General features: G+C 42.0%; 1 protein-coding gene across 1 annotated transcript; it reads left to right on the top strand.

Moving 5' to 3' along the window:
• Positions 1-784: 784 nt before the first annotated feature.
• On the top strand, positions 785-12,128 carry LOC134966509 (apolipoprotein A-I-like). Its single transcript, XM_063943292.1, has 4 exons — positions 785-829; positions 2,070-2,139; positions 5,185-5,326; positions 11,340-12,128. Exons 2-4 carry the CDS (start codon positions 2,097-2,099, stop codon positions 11,917-11,919), a joined length of 765 nt encoding a protein of 254 aa, XP_063799362.1. The 5' UTR covers positions 785-829; positions 2,070-2,096; the 3' UTR covers positions 11,920-12,128.
• The last annotated feature ends 1,652 nt before the right edge of the window (positions 12,129-13,780 follow it).

Here is a 13,780-nt window from a genome sequence, read left to right as displayed (position 1 = left end):
TGTGCATGCGCAGGTCTCTGGAAACATGGCGCCCACCATGTTCCAGAGACTAATTACTACTGCGCATGCACGGCAGCCATTTTGTCAGTGAATTTTGCCATGGCTGCAGCACCGATGTGGGACTCCTCACCGTCATTTCACAGAGATTCATCATACAGAATTGGTAAGTAATAAAATGTAAAGGTAAGTAATAAACTATGGGTGCAGTGTGAGCAGTGTGGCCCCCCCTGGTGCACAACATATATTGCACCCATTATACAAACTCCAATGAATATAGTACAAATGGCGACATAGGAATGTTGACAGAATGTCTGCACATGAAATTTAGGGCTAAGGCAGAAATTAGGGTTTAGGGGTAGGCTGCAATTAGGTTTAGGGTTAGGCTAAATTTGCATTGCTGACAGTCTGAGACGCTGCATTCACAATGTTGACAGTGTGAAAATGCTTACATCATGTCAGTGTTGACACTGCAAATGATGACATGCCAAATTTCAACCATCTTAACATGTCAACACCCTGAATGTATTCATTCAGACTATATAGACATTATGGCATCAACATAATGAATGCCGATATTCTGAATATCAAGATTAATACCACCCCCTGACTGTGAAAACAACAGCAAACAAAATATATCAGAATTAGACATTGTGTTACAATTTAATTTTAGGAATTGCGTGTAACACATCACTGACAACATGTGTGACCTTTGTATAAATCGTGCACTTCTTATCTGATTGGGTCAGTTCCCAGCAAGTGGCAGAAGCACTATATATGCCAGGTGGGGAGCAAGTCCAAGTCACACGAGGACCTGGAGCTTTACTGAATAGTAAGTTGTCTGTTCACTTACTGTGTGTCTGTGACCATTTCTGTTGTATGATTTATTTCTGTTATTATTATTAATAATATTATCATTGTAGATTTGTTAGATACCACAGTGCCCCACAGAGCAGGACAGTGGGGAAAACAGGACATACATGACAAAGGGACATTCAAGGTAGACAAATGAAAAAGCAGGGTAGAGAGGGTCCTGCTCAGAAGGGCTTACAACATGTGTCTTTAGGCATTGGGACAGCTGTGAAGGTACAATAATGTGGGTAGTATAAGTGGGAGTAGGGTAAGCTCTTACAAAGAGATGGGATTTCTGCCAGTATTCAAAGATATGATGGTTGTGGAGGGGGCTAATAGGATGTGATAGGGAATTCTGTAAGCGGGGAGCATCACAGAAGGAATCTTGAAGGTGGGAGTGAGAGGTGGTTTCCAGGGGCAACGGAGGTAGATCTAAGACAATGAGAGTGCTTTCAGGTGGCATGTATGAAGGGGTGGTGTTGGGGGATTTGTAGGTGAGGGTGACTCATTGGAGTTCCATTGTAGGGTACATTTTGAGCCAGCTTAGCAACTTACAAAGTGGTGCAGCAGATGTGTAACAGAGAGAGGAAGATCGGTCTTTCTGCAGCATGTAATATGGATGGGTGCTGGGGATAGATGTGCGAGGGGAAGGCCAGATGGGAGGATGATGCAGTAGTCAGGATGGGCGATGATGAGAGAATATGATAGTATCTTTGGTAAGAAAACAGCGTATTCTGGCAATATTTCTAAGGAATAGATCCCAAAACAATTTGCTGCTTAAGTTACTGTGGTATAACCTAGGGCAGAGATGGGGAACCTTGGCACACCAGCTGTTGTTGAACTACACATACCAGCATGCCCCGCTACAGTTTTGCTCCTTGGCTATGCTAAAACTGTTGCAGGGCATGCTGGGACGTGTAGTTCAGCAACAGCTGGCGTGCCAAGGTTCCCCCATCATTGGTATAGGGGATCCCGTAATCTTGTAAAAACTATCACTTCCATACCTTGGGATTTATTAAGTTATTGTTTCTAAAATCTGGGAATGTCCTGGTGATAACTGGAAACATGGGAGCCCCACATACGTATGCATATAGTGAATATGCCAATATTGTACAAGGGGAAGAGCATCACAGAAATAGATATATGAGCAGATATACTAATGACAGCAGGGTAACCTCCTTCTAACATCAACTACAGGTATTCTTCTGTGTGTGTTGCAGGTTGGCGATTAACAGTTCAGTGCAACAATGAAAGTCCTGCTTCTGCCTCTGGCCCTGCTGTTCCTCACAGGTATCCAGCCTCGCGGAACATTATTATTATTATTATATACTATATTATTACAGGGAACCCGGCTAGTATCGTCCACAGTAATTCATAATGAAAATTATCAGAACTTATCATACTTCACAATCACGCAGAAATGAACTAAACATACACTTTGCAGGATTATGATCTGATCATTACAGTAACGGAAGCCGTAGGAGTGTTTCAGTTCTAACTTTGCAGTTAAAGTTCTGCATGCTCAGTACTGGTGAATATGGCGACGAATTAGAAGGCACTGAAATGTTGCACATTATTGCTGTTCAAAGAGGGGAGTTATTTCATGCATGGATATATATATATATATATATATATATATACACACAAACAAAGAACCCAGCACTCACCAAAGTAAACTCACTTATCCTAAACAATTCAATAAATAAATGATGGGGGTTTAGTTGGTGGATTGGCCAATGCACGGAAGCCTTCATACCGATTTTCAAGGTACCCCACCTTCATGCAGGTCCTACACTATCACAGAGTCTTAAAACCTGACTACTTCACTGCTGTTACACACATCATCTGCCTGCTAGATTTAATGTGTACCTGCCACAGACTTTATGGCTTTTAAAGGCACACTAGTCACCTATTGCACTGGCTCAAAGATGATTGCTAAGGAACAGCTGAGACAGGTTCAGGATAATAAAGTCCACACAGGGGTGCATGAGAAAGCTAGTGGCCACGGTTAATAAGAGCTAACCATAGATTAACCCCATCATATACACACAGAGAAAAAACCACAGCACTCACCACACCAGAAGCGGGGCACAGCTATGCACTTACCACTCACAGGGTGGGGTGCATGTAACACAGCACTCTCCACCACAAAAGCGGGGTACACAGCTGTACTTACCACTCACAGGGCGGGGTGCATGTAGCCCATGACCACATCGCTCTAATAAATACAAACAAAGAACCCAGCACTCACCAAAGTAAACTATCTTATCCTCAACAATTCAATAAATAAATGATGGGGGTTTAGTTGGTGGATTGGCCAATGCACGGAAGCCTGCATACCGATTTTCAAGGTACCCCACCTTCATGCAGGTCCTACACTATCACAGAGTCTTAAAACCTGACTACTTCACTGCTGTTACACACATCATCTGCCTGCTAGATTTAATGTGTACCTGCCACAGACTTTATGGCTTTTAAAGGCACACTAGTCACCTATTGCACTGGCTCAAAGATGATTGCTAAGGAACAGCTGAGACAGGTTCAGGATAATAAAGTCCACACAGGGGTGCATGAGAAAGCTAGTGGCCACGGTTAATAAGAGCTAACCATAGATTAACCCCATCATATACACACAGAGAAAAAACCACAGCACTCACCACACCAGAAGCGGGGCACAGCTATGCACTTACCACTCACAGGGTGGGGTGCATGTAACACAGCACTCTCCACCACAAAAGCGGGGTACACAGCTGTACTTACCACTCACAGGGCGGGGTGCATGTAGCCCATGACCACATCGCTCTAATAAATACAAACAAAGAACCCAGCACTCACCAAAGTCAACTCACTTATCCTTGTTGAGGATAAGTGAGTTTACTTTGGTGAGTGCTGGGTTCTTTGTTTGTATTTATTAGAGCGATGTGGTCATGGGCTACATGCACCCCACCCTGTGAGTGGTAAGTGCATAGCTGTGCCCCGCTTCTGGTGTGGTGAGTGCTGTGGTTTTTTCTCTGTGTGTATATGATGGGGTTAATCTATGGTTAGCTCTTATTAACCGTGGCCACTAGCTTTCTCATGCACCCCTGTATGGACTTTATTATCCTGAACCTGTCTCAGCTGTTCCTTAGCAATCATCTTTGAGCCAGTGCAATAGGTGACTAGTGTGCCTTTAAAAGCCATAAAGTCTGTGGCAGGTACACATTAAATCTAGCAGGCAGATGATGTGTGCAACAGCAGTGAAGTAGTCAGGTTTTAAGACTCTGTGATAGTGTAGGACCTGCATGAAGGTGGGGTACCTTGAAAATCGGTATGCAGGCTTCCGTGCATTGGCCAATCCACCAACTAAACCCCCATCATTTATTTATTGAATTGTTGAGGATAAGTGAGTTTACTTTGGTGAGTGCTGGGTTCTTTGTTTGTATTTATTAGAGCGATGTGGTCATGGGCTACATGCACCCCGCCCTGTGAGTGGTAAGTACAGCTGTGTACCCCGCTTTTGTGGTGGAGAGTGCTGTGTTACATGCACCCCACCCTGTGAGTGGTAAGTGCATAGCTGTGCCCCGCTTCTGGTGTGGTGAGTGCTGTGGTTTTTTCTCTGTGTATATATATATATATATATATATATATATATATACTGTAAATATGTATATATAAAATGTGACAGAAATCACATAGACGGAGTATAATCCCCACATATTATTCAAAGATCTTTGTTGTTTAGTTATATTTGGGTCTATTTACTAAGCCTTGGATGGCGATAAAGTGAACGAAGATAAAGTACCAGCCAATCAGCTCCTAACTGTCATATTTCAAACCCAGCCTGTAGCATGGCAGTTAGGAGCTGATTGTCTGGTACTTTATCTCCGTCCACTTTATCTCCATCCAAGGTTTAGTAAATGAACCCCATTTTAAATCACACATTTCTTAGCAGTCACAGCCAGGCCCTTCAGTCACATCCTCCTTTATTTAAAGCAGACATTTCAAAATACTGTCATACCCAGAATTCAATCACATGACTTTCCAGATTGCAGCCAGACACCTTGCTAATGGATCTATTTGTGTCTCTATGGGAAATATTACACTATTTTGAAATCCTTAAATAAAGGAGTGTGTGACTGAAGGTGCTTAGGGTCATGACGGGGAGATGGGGGCGGCCAGGTGATGCCGGGGTTTAAGGAGGAGGAAGTTGTAAGTGAGATTAATTAATACAAAAATTGACAGGTGCTGCAGAACAGCACCCCCTGTATTTTGGTCCCTGTCTATGTGTCATTACACCCCTGCACAATAACACAGTTTGCACTCTGTAATCCAATCAAAATTATCTGTGTTTTGCAGGTGCACAAGGACGCTACTTTTGGCAGAGTGATGAACCTAAACATGAAGAATCTCTACAGAGTATATCTAAAATATTTCAGAGTGCAGTTGCAATTCTAACAGATGTTGTGAAAAACCTGGAGTATTCAGAAATTGCAAAAGAGTAAGAGATCATTCTCATGTCACAGTTAAAAACATAAATAAAAGCTTTACTACTAACAATAGAGTATATGTGTAAAATGGGATTGGAAATCTAAGGGTAAAGACCTATTACACTAGGACTTTAAGTGTTGAAGACCAGTGATTTTAGGAAGTCAGCAGATCCTGAATAGACCAATAGTTCTTGTGTGTAGGTGTTGTAGTGACAAGATTGTAAGAGGTGAATTGCTATAGGTAACAATTAGTAGATGGTCAGCTTTTGCAAACTAGAGCTATAAAAGATATGTTGTAGACCAGTGTTAATAGAAGAAAAATATAAAATGAGGGGACTTATCCTGCGCTCCACAGTAAAATTGCAGTTTCAACCAATTCCGGGATTGTGCACTCACATGGGTAACATGAAAGAGGAAAATAGGATATATAGCGTAATACAATTTTTAATAAGCATAAAAAACATTAAAAAAAATTCAGTTTAAAATACAACTAAACACGTGGGTAGCAGCATGTAAATTAGCAACATGTAACATATGGAAATAATGAATCCCGTTGTTCACATAGGAGACAGTAAGTCCATAAACAGCATAAATAGCACAAATTATAGCACAAATTGTGGACTGATGCAATAGAGGAGCAATGAAGAATTACCAGAGATTGAGAACTGTCATAACAGTTCAAAGCCAGCTTGCGGGTTTTTTTGGTACAGGGAAACCCGGGAATCCCCTATACCACGCTGTACCGGAGTGGTCAGTCCGCCGTTGCTCCTCTGCTCCCAGCCCCTAACGTCCACCGGTGGACGTTAGGGGCTGAGAGCAGAGGAGCAACGGCGGACTGACCACTCCGGTACAGCGTGGTATAGGGGATTCCCGGGTTTCCCTGTACCAAAAAAACCCGCAAGCTGGCTTTGAACTGTTATGGCAGTTCTCAATCTCTGGTAATTCTTCATTGCTCCTCTATTGCATCAGTCCACAATTTGTGCTATTTATGCTGTTTATGGACTTACTGTCTCCTATGTGAACAACGGGATTCATTATTTCCATATGTTACATGTTGCTAATTTACATGCTGCTACCCACATGTTTAGTTGTATTTTAAACAGAATTTTTTTTAAATGTTTTTTATGCTTATTAAAAATTGTATTACGCTATATATACTATTTTCCTCTTTCATGTTACCCATGTGAGTGCACAATCCCGGAATTGGTTGAAACTGCAATTTTACTGTGGAGCGCAGGATAAGTCCCCTCATTTTATATTTTTCTGCACTTTTGGTGAAGGGATTGGGAACCTTCTTTTAAGGGGGCGTGTCCAGCAGCTCACCACATGCGCACTGAGATCTATTCTTAAAAACCTACCGATTTATATACCACAGTGTTAATAGAAGGTCAAGTGTTTTAAAGTAGAGTTACTGTGGTTCTAGGATGTGAAGTGCTGACCAATGGCTTCAAGATTTCAAATGTTGTGGACAAGTCATTCTTGGTGGTCAGATTTTGTAGTGACCAGTGATCCTAGAAGGATCAGTGATTGTGAGTGGTTTAGTACTACAGACTAGAGATTCTAAACCACAGGGACGTGGGGTGAGCTAAATAGCTCAGGAGACACTGGCTAGCACCAGAGCCAGATTTACATGCAATATATGATCCAAAGCGTGCATCTGGGCATTATACACAGGTACATCAGTATAAACTCCTGGAAATTTGGTGAGTTTTGATCAGAGATGTGCGGAAATGATAGCCAGGTGAGGCACTGCCTCACCTACCATAGACATTTTACTCCAGAGTTTTGGCTATAAAAAATATTAGAAAAATGCAAACAAGATATTTCAAACATATTCTTTGTATTTTTCATATACTTTATACAGTCAAAACTCTGGCACAAATGTTAGTATGACAGGAAAGGCTCTGCCTCACCTGCCTCACCCGACCGCACGTCACTGCTAAACCGTCATATGTTCTAGATCAGTGGTTCCAGGAAGTCAAGTATTATACTGTAGGCCAATGATTCTTGGATGTCAAATAATGTAAGTTAAGTGATGATGACTGGTGGTTCTACAGTGCATCTGGAAAGTATTCACAGTGCTTCACATTTTCCACATTTTGTTATGTTACAGCCTTATTCCAAAATGGAATTAATTCATTTTTCCCCTTCAAAATTCTACGCACAATACCCCATAATGACAATGTGAAAAAAGTTTTGTTGTGATTTTTGCTAATTTATTAAAAATAAAAAAACTAAGTAGTTCTAGTTGGTCAAACAATGTAAAACAATGGTTCTGGGTTTTCAAGAATTGTAGATTGGGGTGTGGATCATAGGGTCGACAGTAACTAGGTTGACAGTCATTAGGTCAACAACTATTGGTCGACAGTGACTAGGTTAACACCTGAACTAGGTCAACAAGGTCATTAGGTCGACATGAACAAGGTTGACATAAGTTTTTTTTATAATTGTTTGGTGTCGTTTTCTTCATAAAGTGACCGGGAACCCCAATTAGTGCACTATATCCCCTCGCATGACACGCTTCGCTCGCCATGCTTTGTGTAAGGTGCCTCTCTCTGCTACCACTGCGGTCAGCATTGTTCCCAATCATAGTCCACGTGGATCATAAAGTATTAAAAAGTTCAAAAATTAAGAGAAATGTGAAAACTCATGTCGTCCTTTTTCCATTTCGACCTTGTCGATGTCGACCTAATGACCATCTCGACCTATAGACCATGGCGATCTAATGCATGTAGACCAATAGTGGTCGTCCTAATGAGTGTCGACCAAAGTGCAGTCGACCTAAAGACCGGATCCTGTAGATTGATGAAACAAGGAGATCTGTTGTTTTAGACCAGTGATGATAGGAAGGCAGATAATATATACTGTCTGTCTATATTATGCACAACATAATTTCTGTTGGTTTACATGGTTGCTATCACTTTCATTTGGAGTCCTTGTAATGTGTAAAACAGGCCGTACAGCAAAACACCCTTTTGGGGAATTTGATACATTAGTGAACCTATGTTTACATTGTGAGAACTTTGTGACTGAAAATTGAGCTTTTGTGGACACTTGGCAGTGTTGGCTAGATAACGTGCACATTGCGATTTAGGCATACAGTAGGCATGCACAGGAGGAAGCAAATTTTTTGCACCAGAGCCAGAGGAAAAACACAAAAGAAACAGATTTCCAAGGCCGATTGTTAGGTGGGCAGAAGAGTAATACTCTGGCAAAACCTGAAGTGGCACACTACACTCGCTGCTGCATAGATAAGATTTATGCACTGGTTTGGACAATGCAGAAGTTTGCGCTTCATTTATAAAACAAACGATGCGTACTGTGTTTTACACCAGTGTAGCTACATGGCCTCCTCTGTGCACATTTACACAAGCAGGAACTGAGTGTCAGTGTGTGAATGGGCAGAGATATCTTTAAGAGGTACACATCCTAAATCTAATCTGTGAACTTTGATTTTTTTTTTCTCTCTAAAAATATTGCTAGCTATTAGCCTTACTTGGGACAGTTTTTAAATGCATGTGCTAATTTTGTGTGCATAAAACCTTTTATTACGTGCTTTGAGTGAGATGCACTTGGAGGCCTATTCACCAATAATCCTGATAGAGCATTACAGATCAAGGTTTAAACTCACCATGCTTTTGTGGCAGCAGTTTCAAAACTAATGACTTTGTTCTGGTGCCACAAACATCTAACACTGTCCCATTCACTGGTAATTTTAGTTGCAGAAGTATACATTTCCAGGATTTGACCTGAGGGCACACATGGGTACTGCAAAGGCTGGAGGAGCTGAAGGGATACAGGGTTTAATTCAGAGCTGATCATAGATGTGTTAAAAAAAGCACATCTACGATCACGAACTGAGTCATACGGTTGACGCCCAGCACAGGGCTAGTCTCTGCCCCATATGCCAGGCCCTAACCCCCCCCCCCCTTCCCTGCAGAGGTGGGAAAGCATCGCTCAGCGGCGGTGCTTTTGCACCGCTATGTTTTGGGTCGCAGTGGCTGCATGTGATGCCAAGCAGCAGCCAGGACACACCTGCGTTGTCCGGACTGCACCCAGGGCTGTTTCTAGCCAATTTGGCTCCCAGTGCGAGATTTAAAAATGCGCCCCCCCATGACATAAAAAAATGTGCCCCCCCCCCACACCTAGATATAAAAAAAAAATGTGCGCACCTGTCAAGGGGGCGTGGCCTCATTTAAATGGGTGTGGCCTCATTTAAATGGGCATGGCCTCGTCTAAAAAGACTACCTCACAATCCAGTTTTTGACCCTGCTCCAACAGATCACGACCACCACAGGAAAAAAAAATTCTACCATATTAAGCCCCACACAGTAATGCCCCCTGCACCATATTATGCCACACACCGCAATGCCCTTGATACATTAAATCCCCACACTACGGCAGGCAAGAGTCCCCATTTCACACATTACGGCAGGTGTCCCCATTTTACATATTGAGAGAGAGAAAGAGAATACTTACAGAGGCGATTACCGCTCTTTGGCCCGCCTCACCAGTCGCTCCTCGCGCCGACCTTTCCCTCTTCCTAACTTGGATCCCCTTCTGTTCCCCGCTCGGGGATGGGGGGCGGAGTTTTGCGGAGTGACAGGGTTGCGTCGTGACGTAACGACGCAACCGTGAACTTCAGTGAAACTCCGCCCCCCGAACGAGTTACTCAGGGAGAAATAGGAGGGGGAAGCAGGGAGCCACAGTTAGTGCCGCGGCGGGTGCCCAGTGCGGTTGCACTGCTCGCCTGCCCCAAGAAACGGCCCTGACTGCACCCCCCCAACACCACCAACACGCCCGCGACTGCTTCTGCCTGTCAATTAGGCAGAGGCGATCGCACCAGTGAGATGCTTTGCACACACCACCGTTGCAGCGACAAGGTCTGAATTAGGCCCACAAATGATTATATAATTTCTACGTCCCTACACTCATTTATGGGGACACTTGGCACAGTGGGTCTGCACAGTACATTAATAAATGTTCTAAAAATGAAATACTAGTAAAACATCCACATACGGGAGCTGAAGAACATGATGAATGGTCATCAAAGGCCTACAGTTTAGTTGGAAATGTCCAGCACAGAGGGGCATATACAGGCACACTCATTTCCTAGAGGCTAGCAGCCACTTCATGCAAAATAATGTGTTCTGTAGCACCCCGATGGGCTGTGTGTGAGCCATGGATTGAATAAGAATGGGACATCTGGACCGGGAGCTTTGCCTCCCCAGTGGTCAAAGTATAATGAATTGGGTTCACTAAAACACCTGTCCAGTGAAGATGGTGTTAGCTACCGCAGCCATGTTTTGAAAAACTAAGATTTGGAGCTTTTTAAATAGCTGTCCCCACAGAAAAGTATGTAGCTGTCCAGGGCTGGATTAAGGACCACACTGCCCTGGGGCAGAAAATGTTCACGGGCCGATAGTGAGAAAGGGAGGAGCTGTGATCTTGGCTGTGTGGGTGTGATGAGAGCTTCATGGGTGTGTACACTATAAGCACAAATAACTCCCTAAATACATAAAAATAGAAACATTGCAGAATTTTGTGAGAAAAATAGAAATACTAATTTAATACGATTTTTACAATACGTGAGGCCTGGAGCTGTAGCTACATCCACCCCATTGTTAATCTGGCCCTGGGTATGTCTACTGCCTTGCCTGTTGCTTGCAAAACAGGAGCTCTATCTAATATTTATAATTTTTTAGTTACATTTTTGTGAAACTTAATTCTGCCTTAAACATGTGGAAGCATCCTTTCCCACATACTTTAACGTCAGGGGTAGCCTGATAAATAGTTATATAAGGAATATACTTTAGGAAACTTTCAGCCCAGCATTTAAAATGTTATTAATTCAATATATTGTGTCAAGTAAAAATAGTTCTATAATACAATTGGGGCATAGTGTTCACAAGAACGTCTGTGTTCTCGAAGGCTCCATAGTACAAAGCTGCTCTCCTGTCTTACACTACCATTGATAGTCATGTAGGGTGTAAACACTTACAGATTTATATATTGTTTCTGCAGATACAAACTTAAGGAGAAGTTACAAGAAGCAAAGGAAAATGCTAATAAAATGGAGGATATTATCGAAGACTACTTTGAAGAAATCAAGAAGAAATTGGATGAGGAGCTTCTTAAAAACTTCCCAGTGTTCAAGACCAAGGTTGTACCTATTATTGAGGACTTTGACGACAAAGTAGAAGAACATCTGAAGACATTTGTTAAGGAAGTTGTGCCCATAGGATCTGAGCTTTTTGATGGTGTAAGTAAGCATGTGACGAGCTTCTTGGAAAATCTGGGATCCGTAGCAGAGAAGGGTCGGGACAATCTGCGAGAAGAAATAGACATCCTGCGTGGCAAGCTGCAACCTTACGTGGATGATGTCCGGGCAGAGTATGAGAAGTATAGCAAGGAGGTGAAAGATGGAATGGATGACAAGGCTTCTGAGCTAAAGGAACAAATGAGAAAGAAGGTGGATGACCTAAGGTTGAAAGCTAAACCTTATCTCAAGTCTCTGGAGAAACATGGTTCTGAAAATGTTGAGGAGGCCTGGAGATATATTGAGAATTTTCTGAAGGAACTTTACAGCTCTAAAGCTCAATAATAAGAGCAACATCAGAGGAGAAATCAAGACTTGCAAAGACTTGGAATTGTCCTTGCTCAGAAATGATGACTCCATTGATTAATGTCATTTATTGAACATAACCTTTCTGAAATCATTCATTACATTTTATTTCATAGTCCCCGTCCCACACTATATTCACTACAATATTTCCATCTAATCTTCACTCATTAAATTTTTAATAAATAAAATTGCTTGGACCTATCTTTTATAATACAGTTTAATTGAGTCTATCGAGCTTGCTGAGGTACGTCTTTAAGAGAAGGCAAGACATAGCACATGGTAGTACATTTTTGCACTTTAACAGAATATAATATTGACCCAATAAGTATATAGGATTATTGTTGGACAAGAGTTTGGAAGGACCAAATGGTCATTTAGGTTGCATGTGTCCTCTTAACCCATTGGCAGCCTGGTATAGGCAAAACCAGTGCTAGCGGCTGCCAGTCATAAAAAATGTGGACAAAGAAGCTATTCTGTCCAACACCATACAACTGTGCCTAAGGATGACATGGAGCACAATTTACTTCATTTAGTAATTTTTGCTGAAACATTATGCCCAGGGGTGCCGTGAAAAAATGCGGATACTCTAGGGCGTCGTGATTCAAGAAAGTTTGGGAACCATAGTCTTAAGCATTGAAAATAAAATAACTTATACAGTAAAAACTAAATTTAACAGCCTCAATGCACATTTCTACATTTTTTCATTATTTTATGCTTGTGTGAGTTGCACAAAATATTTATTAACATTTTTTATATACAGTAGTGCAGTCATATTCTGTAGCACTTTACATAGAATATTTGGTCAATTACATCAATTCCTGCTCCAGTGGAGCTTACCATCTATATTACCTACCTCATGTACACACACACAAACACACTATGGCTTTTGGATTGTGGGAGGAAACTGGAACACCCGGGGAAAACCCACGCAAACACATTGAAAACATAACCAACGCCACACAGATAGGGCCTTGCTGGGTATTGAACCCAAGACCTCAATGTTGTAAGGCGGTAATGCTAACCACTTACATTAAATTGCACAATTCCGTTTCGATCTCATCAGATGGCTTTTTGGTATATTGTTATATTGTTTATCAATGTTCTCTGGTGTTTGCTGTTGTAAAGCAAGTAGTTGTTTCTGTCTGCTTTACAGAAAGTTTTAAGTCAAATATTGACATATGTGATCTGAAGAGCATTATTCAAGAAGGAAATCTGGGAGTGGTGAACACTGCTAGTGAAAACTTAAATAAGTAATTGCTCAGTTGTGAAGTGAATTCTATAAAAAAAGGGTGGTATTCAATTCTTGTCACCCCCTTCCACACCTGTTCTGTTTCTGCTGATGGGAGTGGTATCATCATTTCAGGTCCCCGACCTTTTATGCAGCTAAACCTGATTACTATGGGAACAATATGTATGATAACGGGGATCACTTTAGAAAGGAGATTGGGCGTGATATATTATTTGAATACCACCCAAAGTGTTCATCCTCATCTCACATGATAAAAAGATCATTAATGTTATGGCCAGAGAACATGTCTAACACCCAAATGATTCTACCACACATGTTCCACATCAAACAAGCTCATTTTGCTGAAACCTGGAGTGAAACTGGTACCCATAAGCCAAACAAAAGTTAGGACTAAAGATAAACTGTCTCCCAGAGATCAATGTGTTATAGAAGTTTGTGTCACCCAATGTGCCAAAGAGACCCCAACATCGTGCACAGTCAAAAAGGTGGCATGGACTTGCTTGGAGGAGGAGAGAAGCCACATTGCATGCCCCTGTTTAATCACTCTGGGGGCATGCCCATCACTGCCAGGGAAGCTGGGCAGCGCCTAGA

Source organism: Pseudophryne corroboree, chromosome 10, assembly GCF_028390025.1.
Source record: "Pseudophryne corroboree isolate aPseCor3 chromosome 10, aPseCor3.hap2, whole genome shotgun sequence".
Classification (NCBI taxonomy): Eukaryota; Metazoa; Chordata; class Amphibia; order Anura; family Myobatrachidae; genus Pseudophryne; species Pseudophryne corroboree.
Note: the sequence above shows the minus strand (reverse complement) of the source record. Positions and strands in the feature narration are given on the sequence as shown.

Bases quoted from the DNA above. Each gene is read 5' to 3' on its own strand.
- LOC134966509 (XM_063943292.1), top strand. From the start codon at position 2,097: ATGAAAGTCCTGCTTCTGCCTCTGGCCCTGCTGTTCCTCACAG. The intron at 2,140-5,184 runs GTATCCAGCCTC...TGTGTTTTGCAG, and splicing joins GGCCCTGCTGTTCCTCACAG to GTGCACAAGGACGCTACTTT. The intron at 5,327-11,339 runs GTAAGAGATCAT...TTGTTTCTGCAG, and splicing joins TATTCAGAAATTGCAAAAGA to ATACAAACTTAAGGAGAAGT.